General features: G+C 44.4%; 1 protein-coding gene across 1 annotated transcript in view; it reads right to left on the bottom strand.

Annotated features, from left to right (window-relative positions):
• The window catches only part of TENM1 (teneurin transmembrane protein 1), a 256,550-nt gene that overhangs the window by 187,072 nt on the left and 50,058 nt on the right, over positions 1–19,420 (bottom strand). The window contains exon 2 of the mRNA XM_066202385.1: positions 10,754–11,032. Coding sequence (XP_066058482.1) covers positions 10,754–10,970 — 217 coding nt within the window. The 5' untranslated portion in view covers positions 10,971–11,032. The remainder of the gene's footprint in view (positions 1–10,753; positions 11,033–19,420) is intronic.

The following is a 19,420-nucleotide window of genomic DNA, read 5'->3' as shown; positions in this document are numbered from 1 at the left end:
CAAACATTTGGTTGTAGGAGCTTAAACCAGTGATCTTTACAAACACAGCAAGAAGGAGCAGCTGGGGCTGCTCAGAGGGCACAGGAACCCAGCACTGGATCAGGAGCTGACATTTCTCAGTGCTGGCACTCCCAGGGCAGGGGCCAGGAGGGAAGGATGGGTCTGACCACGAGGATAATTCAATCCCAAGCAGCAGGAACAGCGACCTGCCATGCAGCAAGAGAGAAAGTGAACACACGACAAAGAACTACTTTTGCCAGGCTAATAAAACGCATTTATTTGAGCTCTCCTGTCAACAATATACACGTTCAGAGGAGTATGTAGACCCTCAGCTGCTCCCTGCTCTTCTTCAATTCCAAATGAGGAATCAGGGGACAGACAGCTAAACTGAGTGAGGAGCAGCTCTGCTCCTGAACAACCCAAGAGACAATGGCCAGAAAATGCCACAAGTCGGTATTTTCCTGCTTATTATCCTGTCCTCTGGCTTAGGCTAGCCCGCTGAAATTATAACGGGCAGATTTGTCGAGCATGTTTTGAGGCTAATTCAAAAAAATAACGATGCAAACATTGTCAAATTGTGCCGAATGTCGTCAAAGACATCAAGTTTGTAAACGCCTCATTTGCAAACAATCTGCTGCTGAGCTCTAAGAGCTCACACACACACTGCTCCCTTCCCACTTAATTGGAGCTATTTAGCACTTTTGTTCATTTTAATAAGAACAATAACGATAGTAATGATACTTAGCCAATAGAAAGAAAACAGTATTTATGTATATTTTTTATCCTTCAGTAGGACTTGTTAGCCATTAAAATATATTTTACGCAGATAATTCTTCCAAAAAGATCATAAAATTAAACTGAAATAAAGGCACTCGCTAGCAACATTATTCCACTCAATTGACAGTTGAGATAAAGCCATTACTGCATCCAGTTTAAGGACTGAGATTTCTTTTAGTAACTACAGTCTCGGAGAAAAACCCCAAAAATCCTGAAAATACAATGCGTGAACACTCAATTGACTGCGCTGGGTACCTAAACCGGGGCACCAAGTTACAGCAAACCTTGGTTGTGGCCACTGCGCTGTTCTCAGGTGAGGGACTTAGGGATGAGTTTATTTTCCCGAAGCACAAATGCAGAGTTTTCTAACCCCCGTGACGGTCATCTGACCCGCATGTGATAGCACAGCGGATGGAGCATTATGAAAGCACCAGGAACCCCGAGCTCTGCGCTGCCAGAGCAGGCCCAGCAGTGGTGGCTTGCGTGACAAGGTTGGTCTGCGTGAGTGGGGCTGCTGGGGGATGACAATAATCACCTGTGAAATGAATATTCATCACATGGGTGAGCTCCAGGCCGGATAACATTTCACTGGAGGGCTGGGGTAACATGTTAGGCAGGAGCTGGCCAGAGCTGACACGGCTCACTTTGTACTGAGGTCTAGTGCAGCTGGATGACAGGAATCCAGGAACTGGAGACACAGCCTGAGCAGGCAGTGCTTCTCCTCGTTAGAGTTTGTAAATGCAAGCTGAAAATTAGCTAAACGGCTCTTTTATTCCTGAATGTAAGCCCACCCCTCAGCCAAGAAACACACCACTGCTGTTATTTCTGCAAGCAGAAACTGGTGTTGAGGTGCCCAGTGCCAGCCCTTCCTTTCCTCCACAGCTCCAAAACCTGTCAGAAAACACCTTCCTTCTTCAGAGAAATAAAACATTTCAGAGGCAGCCATTTCTAAAGGTACAGTCAGTCCCTGCCAACGTCTTTGTGAGAGGCACAAGCCTCCAGCCAGCTGAACACCTGGAACTGCCCCAAAAACACAAGAGGGACTGATGTAGGACATTTTTCATTTTTAATGCTCTCCTTTTTTTAATAGATGTTATCAGACTGGAGGAAAACGAACCAATCAACCGGCCAACCCAATCCCCCCCCAAAAAACCCAAAGAAAATGTGTGCCAGAAGTCCTCAAATGCTACCAGTGAAGTAGTAAAAGTGTGGGAACAAGCCAAGAGATGATTTAAAAACAGTGGAATCTTCAATAGTCTGATCCAGCAGCTAGGGCATCAAGATGCAGAAATGATTCAGTAAGTAAGGCTTTTTCTTTTAATTGTCTGAAAGCAGATCAGCTTCCTAAGCATACAATAAAAGTAAACTATCAGCATCCATCCCTGAACACTAACACTCCACAGATCAATAGCCAAAAAATCAACAATTAACTGCAAACTTTTAAGCGATTGCTGCAACAGTATCAGCTTAAACTCACACCTGTAGGCACAATTCTCACTGTTACCAGGAAGAATCATATCCCTAAAATCAACAGCTCAATTAATCCTTTGGGAATCTGCACGCAAACCAAACCAACCAAATAAATCCTACAAATATTTCCTTTCCAAAGCCACTAATTACGCCCTTCTGACAAAACACTACCCAAGGTTACGTACTGACACGCACACAACACGTAATTTGTAATGTACTCCTTTGCTGTTAAAGAAGAAATATTATTTTGTGATTACAGTAGTAAGGCTAGCGAAGGCAAAGGACTATTTTCATGCAGAATTAGTATTAAAAACAGGCACATGGTTTTTCATATTTTTATCCATAAGCAGATATACTTAACTCATTTTCTTCTGTATCTTCACACCAAATTCTACAGAAAAGAAAGTCTTAATCTAAAGACCACAGCAAAATACAAAACCGTGTGTCAGATAGTTTCTCCTAGGACTAAAACCACAAATCTATTAATGAATTAATTTATTAAAAGGACTGAATAATCAGGAAATTAATTTTTAAAATCAATAAAAATCCCAAAGTATCTATGAAAATTCCTCAGGCTAAATTTGAAACGGGAACCTTGGATTTTAAATCACATTCACAGTTTATTTCACATAAAGACCTAAGATCAGAAGAATCTGAGCCTCCTTCTCCAAAGGAGAACTAATTCAAGCTCTGTACTGGTTGGGGCACACCCACCCTGCTGTTTACGCAGATCTGCAGCAATGCCATCGACTCACTGAGCTCCCTCTTGACAGATCTTTATTTTGAGATGTACAAACCCGTCTGACAGACACATAAATGAGAAACCCTGGGAAGAAACGTTATTTTGTTCCAGCATCTGCTCTACAAATGAAGATAAGCAAGGCAGATTCCCAGATCCAGAAGATGACAGCTCGTTTTTGTTTCGGAAGGAGCGACACGAAAGCAAGCCACAGCAAGGGGATGTAAATCAAAGCAGCCTGTGGGCCAGGTGCTGGTGGCCCTGCTCTGACACCCACCCCTCACTCTGCTGCTTGTTCCCATCTTGGCTTATTTAACTCCTGACATCTTCTTGGACGCGCCGAAATGTTACAGGAAGAGGCTCTGAACATTCGACGGACGCAGTTCCGGGCTCTGACAAACAGAACTCCCAAACGTTCACTCCGAAGCCGAAGCCCCTCCTGCAGACACTCCATCAGCATTTGGCACAGTCACTGCAAAGGCTGCCACAGCTCACGGAATCGTGGTTTGGGCCGGAAGGTACCTGAGGATACCCAGCTCCAACCCCGGCCACGGGCTGGGATGGCACTCACCACCCTGGCCCTGGACACTTCCAGGGATGGTGACTCCACAAACTCCTCAGCTCCTGCGGCACCGCCTGCCTTACTCTGCCCTCCTGACTTTTGACACCGTTGGAAAACCGGTGATTCACAGAAGAGAACGGCAATTCGGGTAGTTTGTATCTGTGCGCTGACAAATGGATCGTTAAGCCAGTGTAACATTTGGAGAACGCCTTTTTTCATTCTTCAGATGAGACTTGCTAGCAGGGGATTGCAAACGCACTGTGATCCTTCGCTAGTTTATTTCCTCTCCCCGTAGGTTTTTTTTTCCCTCACTTTTCCCCCTCTCTTGGATATTCACTTTTTAAATCAGAAGAATTACTTATGAGAATGAAACTATTTTTGATCATACGAGGCATTTTTTTTTTTTTCCACTGAGATGGTGGCAGCTGAGACAGGATTGGAAGCAGCATTACAGGAATGGTGACAGCCGGTTCCAGGCTTTTGTAACAGGCTTGTGATCTAGGGAAGGAGCACCCACTTCAGCCTCGTGGGGAAAAAAGCGTCTGCACGCTCAGCTCCCTCATGTATTTTGATTTGATGAAGGGAAGGGAAAGCATTCCCCCCCATGAGATTTCAAGCGAAGGCACAAACACACGGTTCCCTCGCCCCGGTTATTTCAGGAAGAGAGAACTTTCCAATTACTTGGCAAATCAAGGAAGGATATCTGGAGGGGGTCTGAACCTTTCCTTTCCTGAGGGTTTGCAGCTCCTCCCCGCCGGGCAGAGGCTGCGGGGCAGGAGGGACCTCAGGAAAATAAAACCTGGCACCGGTTTATCCTGGGTGATCAGAGCCCAGCCCAGCACACCAGGAACCCCAGTTTGGGCAGGGGAATACAGGAGGAGACTGCACCGAAGCTTGAGGAGCGTGGGGTTGTTTTACTTTGCCTTGTGTGTGATTTTATTTTTTTTATTTTTTTTTGGACACCGTCAGGCTCATAAAGGCTGGGAGCAGATGGTGGAACACACAGCAACAGGAGATGGAGCTGATTAGCTGTGGCTTCCTTCCGCTAGTGCACAGCCCAGAAAGCTGAAGGACCTTTAAATCCCCCTCCACTTTCCCCTCCACTATCAGGAGACAGTGCAGGGGATAAACTCTGCGCCCTTACACAGACATCGCTCTGCTTCTGCTCTCAGCACACAGGTACAGAACGTGCCTCAGTTCTCAGATTTTCCAAAATTAGCAAAAAAAACCCACAAACAAACAAACAAAAAAAACAAACCCAAAAAACCCCAACATTAAAAGTCTAAGCAGCTAGCATTTAATAAAAAAAAAATTCCTAATAATACAAAATATCTCAACTGTTTTTATACTAACCCTGTCCAGTAACAGCATGTCACCAGAAATCTTCTATTTTTTAAAGTAATTTCTTCCTTTATGAGCACAGAGTCATAAATTCACCCAGATAAATGCTCCAAATCTCTGTTAAAACGGTGAAAACTCACTCCACTGGCATTGGTTTCCTCTGGGAGAGCCCCCAGACCACAGACTTGAGGTTTGTTAGTTCGTTATTCCAGCCTTACACATAACAGATTACCGGGAGAATCTAATAAAGGCTTTTTTAAGCTTTACGCATCATTTAAAAAGAAGGCAATTGTAACTAAAAGCACATCCTACACACAGCCCAAATTCAGCTGCCTTGCCCTGGTGCAGACACAAAGCAGATCTGCTGTCCTGACTGGATTTACATAATTCTGGAATCTGAGCAGCACACGGTTATTATGTAAAAAGCTTTTGCTTCTTCACAGCTGACAAAACACCACCATGACATTTTCCTGACAGGACAATTTCCCACCAGTGCTTGTCAGCGTGCCTTTTATTTATGTCTGGGCTGATCAGTAAAACTGGTTTTGACTGGTCGTGTGATGTTCAGAGTTACACGCGTTTAAATCTTCCTCCCCAGCAAGCTGAAAATGGCTGGAGTTGAATGCACAGAAAACAGATCTCTCCTATCCCTGCACATCACCAGGGGTTTGTCCTTTCTAGGGAACTGAAGTGCTTGTCAGCACCGAAACACGGCTAAACCTAGAAAAGTCTAAACCTGGGAAGGTCTAAACGTAGAAAAATCCGAACCCAGAAAAATCTAAACCTAGTAAAGCTTAAACCTAGAAAAGTCTAAACCTAGAAAAGCTTAAACCTAGAAAAGTCTAAACCTAGGAAGGTCCATACCTAGGAAGGTCAGACTCTGGCAAGGTGAAAACCAGGCAAGGTCCAATCCTGCCCAGGCTCCAATCCTGCCCGAGGGGGGTCACATCATGCCCAAGGGTCACATCCTGCCCAAGGGGGTTCACAGCCTGCCCAGATGGACCAATCCTGCCCAAGGGGTCACATCCTGCCCAAGGGGGTCACATCCTGCCCAGATGGACCAATCATGCCCGAGGGGTCACATCCTGCCCCAGGGGTCACATCCTGCCCAGATGGACCAATCCTGCCCGAGGGGGGTCACATCCCGCCCAAGGGGGTCACAGCCTGCCCAGATGGACCAATCCTGCCCGAGGGGTCACATCCTGCCCCAGGGGTCACATCCTGCCCAGATGGACCAATCCTGCCCAAGGGGTCACATCCTGCCCCAGGGGTCACATCCTGCCCAGATGGACCAATCCTGCCCGATGGGTCACATCCTGCCCAAGGGATCACATCCTGCCCAGATGGTCCAATCCTGCCCAAAGGGTCACATCCTGCCCAGGGTCCAATCAGCAATACAGCAGTATTTATCAGAAATTCTTCGCTGCTGGATTCTCCTGTGAGGAATAGCTCCATTCTGCCGTGCCCACAATGCAGTTCAATACACTGTTCTTGCCAGGAAATGAACGTTTGTCTAAGCAGAAATTTACTGCCATATGCTGAGATTGTTAACAATCAATAAACTTCTGCCAATGACTCGATCCCAGCTGATCATCCTATCAGGAATTCATCCCTCTAAACTGGTGTTTCCTTACAAATCTATAATTAACCAGAAAGCTTTTCTGTACTGCCAGGATTTGTAGAGTACGGCTCCTTTCATGTTTGCTTTGGTGGAAACAGAGAAAGCTGCGGGAGAACACGGTCCTCATGATGTAAACATGTCACACATGAGCTCGAGATGCAATCCACGGATGGGGCAGCCAGAAGAACTTTGTTTCCTCACAGCCAGGTCCAGCCATGACTTTCCTAGAAGAGCAACATTTCTGACAACTTCTGCCAATTCCACTCCGTCTCTTCCAAGGACAAAGCAATATGTTTACCAATCCTTCAACAAATTAATTTACTCTGTTTGCCAATATCTCCAAACTATACGATATCGGGTCTGCCAGGAATTTACTTTGTAAGATGATCTTGCCAGGATGAGCTATTGCAGGTTTGTGTATCTTCAGACAAGCAGGATTCTGAACCTTCCAGGGACTAAAAAAATGCATTTTTAGATACACACATGGTGTGCTCAGCACTGGCTCTTCAGGAGTCAACGATGCTTCGTCTGGAGATTTCTGTATCTGCTCACGTTGAGCTGTTGGGCCACTAAAATTTAGTTGGGCTTGAAACAGTCTGTGGTGTTATTTGGTAAATCTTGAATTGCCAGATAATTGCAAGTTTCTGATGCAAACAACACCAGGCCCAGAATTCTGCTGGCCCTGGACGCTAAAGGGCACCAGTACTAAACACGAAGAACAGTTTGTAAAAAACCTGCCTGATCAATAGATCAACTCTGTACTTATTTAGGGGTTTTTTTCCTTTGATATTTTTTCCTATAAGACCTGCGAAACCAACCAATTAATATCTCTGAAGTGTAACACTGGAGATACAATTTCAGGAATTGTGAGGAGTAAAAAATACTGACGCAGTTCAGCATTCTGTGTTTGGACACTTTTTATGGATTCATCCAGATTCGTAATTCAAACCGGAACCTTTATCCTGGCCCACCAGAACTCCCAGTCCCACACTGAAATCTGGGATCCTTTTGGAAATGGATGGATTGCACCAGCACTGCAACCATACCCTGCCCGAAGGCTGAAATTTTACACTCAGCTTTACAAACTTTTTTTTTTTTTGCTCTTTGAATTTTGAGCACCACCACCAGTCTTGTATTTCAAATCTGCCAGGCCAAATATCCAGGTTCAATTTGCGGCAGAGAAAAAGCACGATTTAAATGACTAGAAAGATGCCAGCGTGAATCCCTGAGAAGCCAAATGGATACACTTGGCAGGGCAATTATGGCATCAGCTACTCCAAACTGAATTCTTTGTCCGAGACAAGAGAAAACGAAGATTTCTAGCACAGGTTCAACTCCATCTTTACAAATGAGTGCACGTGAATACGATTTAAGAAGCTTTGAGGTGAATGACACAGTATTAAATAATAAAATAACCTACACAATCAGGGAAGAAGGTCCCCAGAGCTAAGGAAATATTTAAGAGCTGCCCTGCATATTAGCAAACTACTCTTAGAAACTTCGGTAAATTTTCTACAAACGCAGATATCAAGCCTCATCCTGCGGCGTGAAGCAGTAACAGACAGTCTTCTGTCCACACAGAAAGATACCAACGTATGAAAAACCCAAGACCTGAAAATTCACGCAGTATCTCCTAAAAATTAACTAGGAGAGAAAAATCTGGGGGCATATAACGTCAATAAAATAATCATACAACACGAGGGCAAAATTCTGCATCCGCACATGATTCCTTACAGATTGCTCCAGAAGAACTCAGCCGAGTTCATGCCTGATAACTCCTTACGGAAACACACAGTAATTCAGCCGTTCCTCCAAAATTATTAATGTGATTGCTTTCAGGGGCGATGTTCTGGAAGAACAAACCCAACAGGACACGGCGGCTGGTTTCTCCTGCCTGCAGCAGGGACTGCCACCCTCCCGGACGTGCCCAGGCCGGGGATGCTGCAGCTGAGCTGACAGGAATCCCACCGGCAGCAAAAATAATAAAAATAAAAAAGCCCCGACCCTAGGAAAGTCTAAACATAGAAAAATCTAAACGTAGAAAGGTCAAAACATACAAAGGTCTAACCCAAGAAAGCTCTAAACCTGGAAAAGTCTAAACCAGGGAAGATCTAAAGGTAGAAAAATCTGAACGTAGAAAGCGCAAAACTTAGAAAAGTCTAAACTTTAGCAAGTTTAAAACTAGAAAAGTCTAAATGTTACAAAGTTTAAACTTAGAAAAGTCGAAATGTTACAAAGTTTAAACCTAGAAAAGTCTAAATGTTACAAAGTTTAAACCTAGAAAAGTCTAAATGTTACTAAGTTTAAACCAAGAAAAGTCTAAACATAGGAAAGACAACAACTAGGAAGGTCAGACTCTGGCAAGGTCAAAGCCAGGCAAGGTCCAATCCTGCCCAAGGGGTCACATCCTGCCCACAGGGTCCAATCCTGACCAAGGGGTCACATCCTGCCTAAGGGGTCACATCCTGCTCCGAGGGTCCAATCCTGCCCAAGGGGTCACATCCTGACCAGAGGGTCCAATCCTGACCAAGGGGTCACATCCTGCTCCGAGAGTCCAATCCTGACCAAGGGGTCACATCCTGACCAGAGGGTCCAATCCTGACCCGGGGGTCACATCCTGCTCCGAGGGTCCAATCCTGCCCAAGGGAGTCACATCCGGCCCATAGGGTCCAATCCTGCCCAAGGGGTCACATCCTGCCCAAGGGGTCACATCCTGCCCAAGGGGTCACATCCTGCCCGGGGGGGTCACATCCTGCCCGGGGGGGGGTCCAACATGTCCAGCAATCCAGCCACAGCTCAGTTAATTAAACTCTCATAGCATGCTCAGCATAAAGTCAGGAGGGTTTTTGAGGGTTTCTGGGGATTTCTGGGGGGTTTTTAAGGGTTTTTTGAGGTTTTTTTTGGATTTCTGGGGGGTTTTTGAGGTTTTTTGGGGATTTCAGGGGGGGTTTTGAGGGTTTTTTGAGGTTTTGGGGGCATTTTTTTGGCGATTTTTGGGGGGATTTTTTGAGGGTTTTGTTTCAGGTTTTGGGGGATTTTGGGGGGGATGTTTTTGGGGAATTTTCTTGGGATTTTTGAGGGGGTTTTTTTAGGTTTTGGGGGCTTTCTTGAGGGTTTTGGGGACTTTTGGGGGGGTTTTTGAGGGTGTTTTTAAGAGGACTCAGTTTTCTAAACACTCCTCTGTTGAACTCTGTGCTCATGACTTTTTCCTCCCCAGCACAGCAGTTGTGTATCTCTTTGGAGGCAGTTTCTGCACACAGACTGAGGCACCCAGCACTATCCCTGCCATGAATTCCAGGCACTTCCACACAACTCCAGCATCATGGCCGCAAACCTGAAGCAGAATATCTGCAGTAAAAAAACCCCAAATCCAAACCCGCTGCAATAGCACAGCCGCTCCAAATTTCACAATAATTTACACATCACAGAGGAGAAAAATTTTCCTATTTTTCATTTCCTCATAAAAAAATAAAACTGTTTTTATCTTCAGCAAACTGAAGGTGGCTTTTCTGAGCAAAGCAGTGAGGGCTTTGGGGGCAGGGTGTGTGTGTGACGTGGCTTGTTTGAGGGTTTGGGGTTTATTTGTTTGTTTTTAAGTCAGTTCTGTAAGTTTTAGCTAAGAAGTGGCCACACTAATGCAATTTAAGCACTTCCTTCCCTAACCTTAGTTCAACCATCATCACTGCTCAAATATTTGCCCTAATCATGCAAAAGGCTAAAAGAGAAATTTCACTCTTGGGTTGGTTTTTTTTTTTTTTTTTCTTACAATACACTAATTAACTCCAGCTTTTAAATGACTCGATTATTCATATGACTAGAAATGTTTGGAGAATTGCTGTATTTGAATTAATTCACGGGCTTTGTGAGCACATGCAGAGACAGCCTGCAGCCCCAGTGTTGATTTTACAGCAAAATGCACCAACGTATGCAAAGGCAGTAAATAATTAATCACTCAACATTACTAAGAAGAGTAGGTCCCTCTAAAGAAAATATTTGTCTGTAGTAGCATGTGCTGATTTCCAGAATACCAGTCAGTCCATCCTGCTAAAAAAGCACTTTTTCCTCAACAACAACAACAAGAATCCCAAATTTCTGATATCACAGTACGATTAAAACCAGGCAAAAAGTGGGTTGATGCCACAAGTCTTTGAGAACAAAATGTTTGCTCGACTCCTGATACTGTTTCACAGTGCACAATCAGGAGCAATAACCATAATTAGCAGAAAAAAATTAACTGATTTACCTTGCGTGGACTGGTCAATGGCTTTTCTTTTTCTGCTGTGACTGTTGTAGTTGAGTCTGAGCTCTTGGCTATATTCATTCAGAGTTTCTCTTGAGTCATAGGATTGCCTCTGCTTCCCACCATCCTCACTTTCGTCTGAGGAGCTTGTGTAGGTTAGATCCACTTCGTGTTTCACTTTGGACAGTGGCTGGTAGGGTTTGCAGTCCATCTGCTCCATCTCTGAGACAACAGGCTCAAAGTCATGAACACAAGTGACTGGGATGCCTTAAGGGAACAGTCCTGGGGAAAAAAAAAACAACAATTCATTTCAGACATACTATATACCTTTAGATCCAAAAGATCCAATTGTATTTTTCATTTATATTTATAGTTACGTTTACAATTATGTTTATATTTATATTTACATTTATAATTATATACACATTTATATTTACATTTACATTTATTTCATTTATATAAACCAATTAAATTTCATGAACAGGCACCTGAACAGGCTCCTGTGCTGTGGGCTGACTCCCCTTGGTGGGAAGAAGCTTCTGTACAAGTTACTGCAAGTAACACTTGCTCCTCCAAAGCTATTTGCTTAAATAATTCACTGTTATTTCCCAAGATTGCCTGTTATTGCCCGAGTTCAGTACTTATCCCGTGAGCTGCTTTAATGACAGAGGGGCACAAAGGGGCCAGCACAGAGTTGGCTTAAAAGATGAACTGAGGACTCTGCAGGAATGGTTACTGACAGGAAAAAGCCTCCCCATCTATCCTGGCTGACAGAATAAATGGAGACAAAGCTGCAGAAGCCCGAGGAAAACAAGGAGAAATTAAGGGCCTCTATTAAGAAGATGCAGGAGAGAAGAAATAAATTTTGCCAGGAAGGCAACAAGTGCAGCAGCCCTGGACGCAGGCAGAGCATCCTGCCTTCCAAAGTGCAAAACCACCAGGCTGACAAATGTCTTGTTAATGAAACAACCAAAAAATCCCCCACAAAACCAAAACACAGAACTCCCCCTAAAAGCTGCTGCGCATCTATTTTGTGGGAGGTTTCAAGTGATTTTTTTTAAAAAAAAAATAATAAAAAATTATTAGGATGCACAGAGACTTGTAAAACTTGAGTTGCAGTAAACAACTACTTAAGGAAGATTTATTTATCAAATCTTCCAGCTTTTCTACAGGAAGACACTCAGTTAAATCCAACAACCGAAGGTGTGGCACAGTAAACCTGAGTTTGAACACTGGCAATCAAATACCTGAACTTCATTTCATATTTTGTTTGGAAAAATACAGCACAGTGAGCAACTCCAAATGCTGAAACAGGGCAGGAGTCAGAAGAATATTGCCTGGATGTTTACACAGGTTTCCTCAAACAACTAAAGTAACAACTAACTAAACAGAACACCCAGGCAATCAATACCAAGCTGACCCTGTCAGCAAAATGATAAAGTCTCACAAAAGCTTACAGTTCCTGGAAGTGACCTTTCTCTAAGTGTCTTCATGCCCTCCCTCCTCACAAGCAGCACCTTTTTTACCCTTTCCATCATCAAAGGTTACTGAAAGGTTTCACAAAATACGTAACAAAAATACAAGAGAAAAATGCCACGTGTTTATTATATACACGGACATATAAATAGGTGAAATATGTATTTAGGCACAGAATAGCAGGTAATTCAAACCCTATTTTAAAACAGATATCATTGCAGCTTACAGTCAATTCTGCAGAAGAATGAACAACTAAGAGCTGAAAATCACCATGAAATACTTCTGCAAAAAGTTCTGTTGGATAGGAGAACACCACCCCTGGAGCAATGACATTAACACGGACGTTTGTAGGATCTTTGTGTCTGGTTTGTGCAGCCAAGCGCCCAGTGCACATGTTATCAGAAACTGTTTTCACCTCTCATTTCCATCCTGAACCCCTCGCGGAGCTGAGCAGGGTCAGGGGCATGGGTGAGGCTGAGCCCAGAGCCCGGCAATGGGAACAGGAGGACAGAAGCCCCTGTGTACATGGACACTGCTCTCTGTACCCAGAGATCACCTCTCTGGGACCCTCAAAGGCTGTTTACAAACCCCCAAAGGCTGCCGTCATGGGGTGCCCACTGAAGGAACAGATTTCCCCAGTCACCACCCACCAGCAGCCCCATCAAACGCGCAGTGCCAGCCCCAGCTGGTTCCCAGTAATTCCAGAATTATTCAGAGAGGTCAGGTTGTGGCTGCTAATGAGGATCATGCAGCTGAACAGGGTCCTCCGGAAGAATACGAGATCAAAAACATGAAAAACTCTAACCTTCGTTGGCCTCAGCTAATCGCCACGTTTAATATTCCAGACTATTTAGAATTGAAATGCAATTGCAGTTACAATGCCAAAATACAAGCAGGGAACTGTGGCTCCTTCTCTATTTCTCTTCTTTCAGCACACACCCTTATCTGAAAGGCACCGATTGCTTATCGCCTTTTCAGCCCAGCAGCTCCTGAAAATGAGCCGCTAAAGCAGCAACATCAGCTCCGGGCTGCTGAAGGCAAAAAGAACAGCACCTTTGCTCTGCAGGTCCTCCTGAAATACACAGCTGCAAAATATGACAGGCAAAACACGGCAGACACTCGTGAGTTAAACCTTTGAGAAATGCAACACCGAGGAGAAAAAAAAAAAAAATGTAAAAACATTCCGACCTTGTAGGTACTTTCAAACAATTTTACCCTCAAATATTTGTCCAGAGATCACAAACAAAGGAAAGTCCCTTTGAATTCAGCCTTACACAACGCAGCAAGGGAGACACAGCTAAAGGAGATGAGCAGCATTAGAGCAGGAAGAAATTATGTTCCTGTGTGATACATGGAATTAGATATTGTGAAGAAATACAGAAAATCTGTCTAAGGCTGGAAGCAGATAACACTTTTCAATGGAAGGAAAAGCCTCATACTAAAATCAAGAAAGAACGCAATCCCTCGGAGATGGGCTGAAGAAACAGAATTGAAAAACAACCCCAAAATCTACCAAAATTCCTATGAACACTTTCTGTGGTTCATGAAGCATTAACACACCAAAAGATGTTTGAAAATGCCCCAAGGATGGATGGATCAGTAGGTCCAACGTGCCCAGCGTCTGCAGGGAAGGAGTGAGGCTGGAAAATGTTGAGACCTCGTGTTATCCCTGCAGGTGACTCCACAGCACCCCTCAGGAAGAACAGACTCACAGATGAAAGATGACAACCTCAGAATTCGGTTTTCCCCATCTCTTTCTAACTGATATGTAGATGCAAACAGAGTTTTCAGGGCCATGCTCTGGGTTTAACACACTCCCTAGACAATGCGCTCCTTCCACTTTTGGATGGGTTGCACTGGCTCACACAGTCACACGTCGCTGTGATGGATGCAAGCAGAGTGAGGCTCGTTTTCACATTTTATCATCTTCACTTAAAATTGGTCAAAGTCTCACTTAATTCCAGTAATTCCAAGTGCTGTCCACCACACCTCAAGCCTCAGGGAGGAAACACTGCAGAGTAAAACTGCAAAGGAAGTCAGGTCGTTGCGGTATTCTGGGGCGAATGGCAGGACTGAAAGTGATCCTGGAAACACACGTTATGTCAGCCACTCAACCGCGGCACAGAATTCCTGTCCAACGCGTGCCCCTCACTCCACTTGGAGATCTGCCACTGATTAACAACCACACAAGCCCCTCACGTTTTGGAAGCTCACCGTTTGGTGGTACTGAGGCTCAAGGACAAAAAAGCTCCAGCTCTCCTTCTGCGGGACAAAGGACATTCAGGAGTCAGGGTGACAAAACCTGGACGGGTTCAGAGCATCCCTTGGGCACAAAGCCTTTCTGCAGAGCTGTTCTCTAGGAAATACAATCCCTCACTGTATTGCAGAATAACTCAGAGTGGGGAACATTTTTTCATTTAAAAAAATGCAAACGCTGTGCACAGTCTCCCACCGTGTCAGCACTTCAACGAAGGATCCTAAAGAACACGAAAAAGTCCGGGCTTGAGTGAAACAAGCCAAGTGCTTAATATCTACAGATTTGTCCCTAACACATGGTCAAGTCCTTCGCTGCCTTTTAATTCCTAACTCTATGGCAGGGACAAGACAGGGAAAGGGATAAAGGAAATCTGAGATTATATGAGACTGTACTTTGAGCCCACAGGAGCAGATATTCCAACACAGAACTCCCAGAAGTTTTTTTTTCCCTCCAAGGAGGATGTGTGGTCAGAGCTGTAAATTTCTCAGTAAAAGACATTTTAAGAAGATACCAGAACTGAAGAAAAGGAATGTTCCCCCTCACACTCTAGAATGCCTGGGACAGCTAAGCTTCCTCGGGCTGTACAGGTAATTTCCAACACACCCCAGGCACTTCTTCCCACCAAACACATCCCCAGGAAGGGTTAAAATGTTGGCCAGTGGCAGCTCAGCTCCTTCTCCACTGCTGCGATCACTGCTCTGTCGACAAGAGCACATTTTTGCATTGTAACGACCTAAAATTAGAAAACTCCACCTAAAGTAGCTGAGTCCCATGAAAATAGAGTTGAATGCTGGTGCTCTTCCGAACTAAAGAGGAAAACAGTATCAAAATATTTATATCTGCATGTGTATATCTATATCTATATCTATATCTCCACTGTTCTAATTTATCTATCCATGCAAAGCAACAGCGAGGTGCCCATGCACCTGTGCATGTGCAGGGAGAAAAATGCAACGTTTGTTCCACCTAGGAGTAACTTCGGAAGGTACAACCCTTGTAAAACACACACACCAGCACATGGCAAGCAGTGTTTGGATGTGACAGGAAAATGGAATGTGCTCTGGTTATTTTTTGATAATGCAAATTGGCGTAGCCATCAAATTGAGATAATTATTGTCTCCTTTCCAACTGTGTGCTTAATTAAGAAGACCCAGTAAGGCTTAATTAGCAAAAAAGTAGTTGTTAAAATCAGGTTTAGCTGCTCGGAGATTACAAAAATTGAAAATTACATGTTCTCTGTAGATACTATTAATTTTTGGAGACACCAATTTAAATTTTGTATCACAATAAGCTCAGCACATGAGAATAATTTACAACACATGGATGCTGTGGAACATCTAAGCCACAGTTCCAGTATTAGATTTGCACTGATACCAGGCTGCCTTGGCCATGGTGTTTAAAAACATTCAGCTGACAATTTTTCCTTCACGTTCACTTCCCTTAATTAGAATAAGTGAAGTCTTCTTTAAGCAAACTGGACATTCACCAGAGTATTTACGGACTAGCAAAGCATATGAACAAGTCTAATTATTGTTATATTTGATGAGACAAAAGATTTCATCAGTTGACATCACAATAAACCAAGTCACAATTTTCCTGGTGGGTTTTTTTTCCCCCCCTGGGCATTAGGAGTTGTTGTGGTAGGTCCCATGGGGCCTTAGCAAATTTCATTCCCCTTTCCAAAATCAAAAAAACCACCTACTCAAAATCTCTGAAACGAAACGCTGACAGCAGCTCCCACCTCCAGGTGAATTTACTGACAGGACACATTACGTTAAACATCATCAGCATCTCTTCAGCACTGTCCACCCCTCAGATCTGATGTGCCTTGTTCCTATTCACATCCATGACCTTTTTGGGACAATTCCTTTTCTGCTGCACTCCAGGATTTCTAGAAGCAGCTCTAGAAATTCAGCAGCTTGTTTTATTTCCAGCAGAGGCTCACAAGGCTGGTGCACTTACAGGAGGCACAGGATCCACAGTTTAATGTCCTGCAAGATTCTCAATCAAGTTATCACAGCAGTGCTGAGAATTTTCTGAAGCCACCATCCTTTACTGCACACGGAAAGAGAACTTTTCAGTCTGCTCCAAAATAGTTTTCTTAACTTCTGCCCCTCTAACTCGGGGAGGAAACGCCACCAAGTGTTGTGCAGCTCTGACATCACCCACTAAGTTAAAACTTGAAAGGCTTTTCAAGCATTTGAAGTACTTTTTGCAGGAAGACCTGACTGGTGCCCGACCACAGGACCAGCATCTGCTTCACCTTCATCTGCAGCATCACTCGGGCTGCTGTTCCTGTGAGTGACACCACCATGCCTGAGAAGTGATCTTTCTGTTCCTTTTCTTCTTGCTTTGATGTCTGTCAAAGCGTTCGGTGTCTTGGAGTGCCATTGTTCTGACAAGCAGACCCTCCCAGCAGACTTGGACTGTATCCTGTGACTCCCAGAACTGCTATTATTTGAGCTGGTGTCAGATTGATTTTCTTTCTGCTCATGATCGTGCTATGATCTTGCAGGGCTGAAATTACTGCTGATTTGTGCCTTGATGCAAGCCCTTGAGAACTGGCTTGTACCAGCATGTCACCTACGAAAAGGTACATTTGAATCCTTTGAGATCTTTTTAGTGGAGCCTTTGTTCTCATTTCAATAGAGGAGCCTTTGTAATGAATGTTTACTAGAAATTTCTCCTGCAAGTACCAGGAGTCTTCTGCAGTGCAAACTGGGAGCACATCCTGCATCCATCCGTTCTCACCAGCCTGTGAAGCCTTCCTGGCACAGATTATTTTACGTTGTCCATCCAAAACTTCCCAGTTTTTGCCAATTGATTATACCATTTTCTGTGGTGCTCTACAAAGAACGGGGAGATCTCCCGGCTGCATTCCCAAAGGCTCAGCTCCGCCTGGGAATGTAACACAAACTCACAAACACACAAACATGCCTCCAGCGTGTTTGTGGAAGAATACTGCCTCTTATGCCCAGGCCTGCTTTTATTTAGACTTCAGAGCAGCTTAAACTTATTATTTAAGCTTTATTCACACTTTTCCATATCCTGCCTATTAGCATCACAGGTTTTGCACTCTCATCACAAGGCGCTTCTTGACTACACCCTTGTGAGCTATTTTCCCCCCAAAATAGGGAAGTAGTGTCTTCTGTAGGAACACACTAACAGGGAGGCACTGATTCTACATTTCAACAACCCCAACACGGTAAAGTGCCCTTGAAATCATCTTCCTGCTCCTGCCATCAGTCTCTGAAATACTAATTTTTATTTTCTTTACTGTTGGTAGAGCTGTTTGCCCACGCCTCCTTTCAGTATAAGTGCTTCTGGTACAGATATTGTCCCTTCCTCTAGTTTAGGCTGCACCATCCCCAAAATCCTTTCCAAGAGGGGCTGAAGCAGCCAGCTTCCTTTGGAAACCGGTATTCTCCAATAACCAATTCCACTTCAAGAGCAAATGGGACTTTGCTGCAACTGCTGCTTCCCATTAGGCCAGGAATTAGAGAGGTGTGTAAAAATCCAGAGGTCCTGTTCTTCTCTTTGGGTGTGGGCAGAAGAGGAACCTCCAGAGGGAAATCAGCAGCCTCTGAACCCCAGTGATGCCCAGGGGGAACAGCACGACTGCAGCCCCACCACGGGGACACAAAATAGGAAAAATTAAACCAGGCCACACTTCTGTTTTTTCAATGAAGTGCTCAAAATTCTCAGCTACTCAAGCTCCTCTCTATCAAATATATTACTGTCACTACCACAATCGCTCCCTGTAGCTCAGCTCCCTCTCTTCAGCTGAGAAACCACAGCAAGGACAGAGAGAGAGGATGAAACTGCACTGTGACTCCTGCCTGCTGCTTTCATATGCGTGTCCACATACAGGCACACATATTTATCTGTACAAGCTGCATTTAAAAAAAAAACAGACTCATTATCCTTGCGGGTAACAGTTCTGCCCCCGCTAATTCTATTTACATTGGGAGCACCGTAGTGCACGTTTAATGTGGAGCTGTGTTTCTCTCATGAGCGAGGAAAATGTCACTTTCCTTTCCCAGAGCACCAAAAGACTCCTTTTACTGTCACAGAACACAATTATATGTTAGAGCTCTGCTGTCTCCTTCCAGGCAACAAGGCAAGAAAATGACCTTTCTTTTACCTGTGGCTGAATTGCGTTATGCGCGGTTCAGAGGATATCCTTTGTTATGTTCTCCCATATCAAACACACCCACACGGAGGGTACAAAATGGGCACCTGCCTTTCACATCTGCCAGTGAGTGCACTTTGTTCCTTTCAGCTGAGGAGGGATGCTAACTCTCATCCCCCCATTTCACATCCTAGTTTGCAGTTTCTGTGAATACCCGAAAACACTCCAAGCTGCGAGGGCACTCTGCCAGCAGAACTCGGGTATTGCCCGCTGCATTTTGCCGCTGCAGGTGGGTGATGAAAGGAGAGACGTTCCCAGCACAGGTACCTCAGCTGGGCCGTGGTTTAAAGGCACAAGGTGCTGGGGGAAGCAGAAAAAGGCAGCTGTGACGTGAACGAAGCGAGGCAGCGCTGATCTGCACGAGTGAGCAAGGCAGCACGGGAGGGTTTGTGAACACGATGCTGAATGATAAATATCACTCTGAAGAAAACCCTGCCATAGAGTATTCAGCGTATTTTTCAAATGAAGAAAGTTCAGAGACAAAAGAAGACCACGAAAGTCATTACTTACACATACTGCAGAAGCAGCCACCTCAATAAGCTCCCCTAGAAAACATCTGGCGTCACTGCTGATGTGGAGGCAAGTCTAAATACACATTTCAGGGCTTTTAGGTGTAGAGGAGTTCCAAGGTTCAGCAATTTGTTACGTGACAAGGTTTGTGTCAACTGTTATTAAAGATGACTCCCATTAATGTAACTGCTGGAAGAAGAGAAGTTGTGTAGCCGGAGGATACCTCCCTAAATGC

Source organism: Chamaea fasciata, unplaced genomic scaffold (assembly GCF_029207755.1).
Source record: "Chamaea fasciata isolate MVZ Bird 193981 ecotype frontalis unplaced genomic scaffold, bChaFas1.0.hap1 SCAF_22, whole genome shotgun sequence".
In the NCBI taxonomy this organism is placed as follows: Eukaryota; Metazoa; Chordata; class Aves; order Passeriformes; family Sylviidae; genus Chamaea; species Chamaea fasciata.
This window is presented reverse-complemented; position numbering and strand designations above follow the sequence as displayed.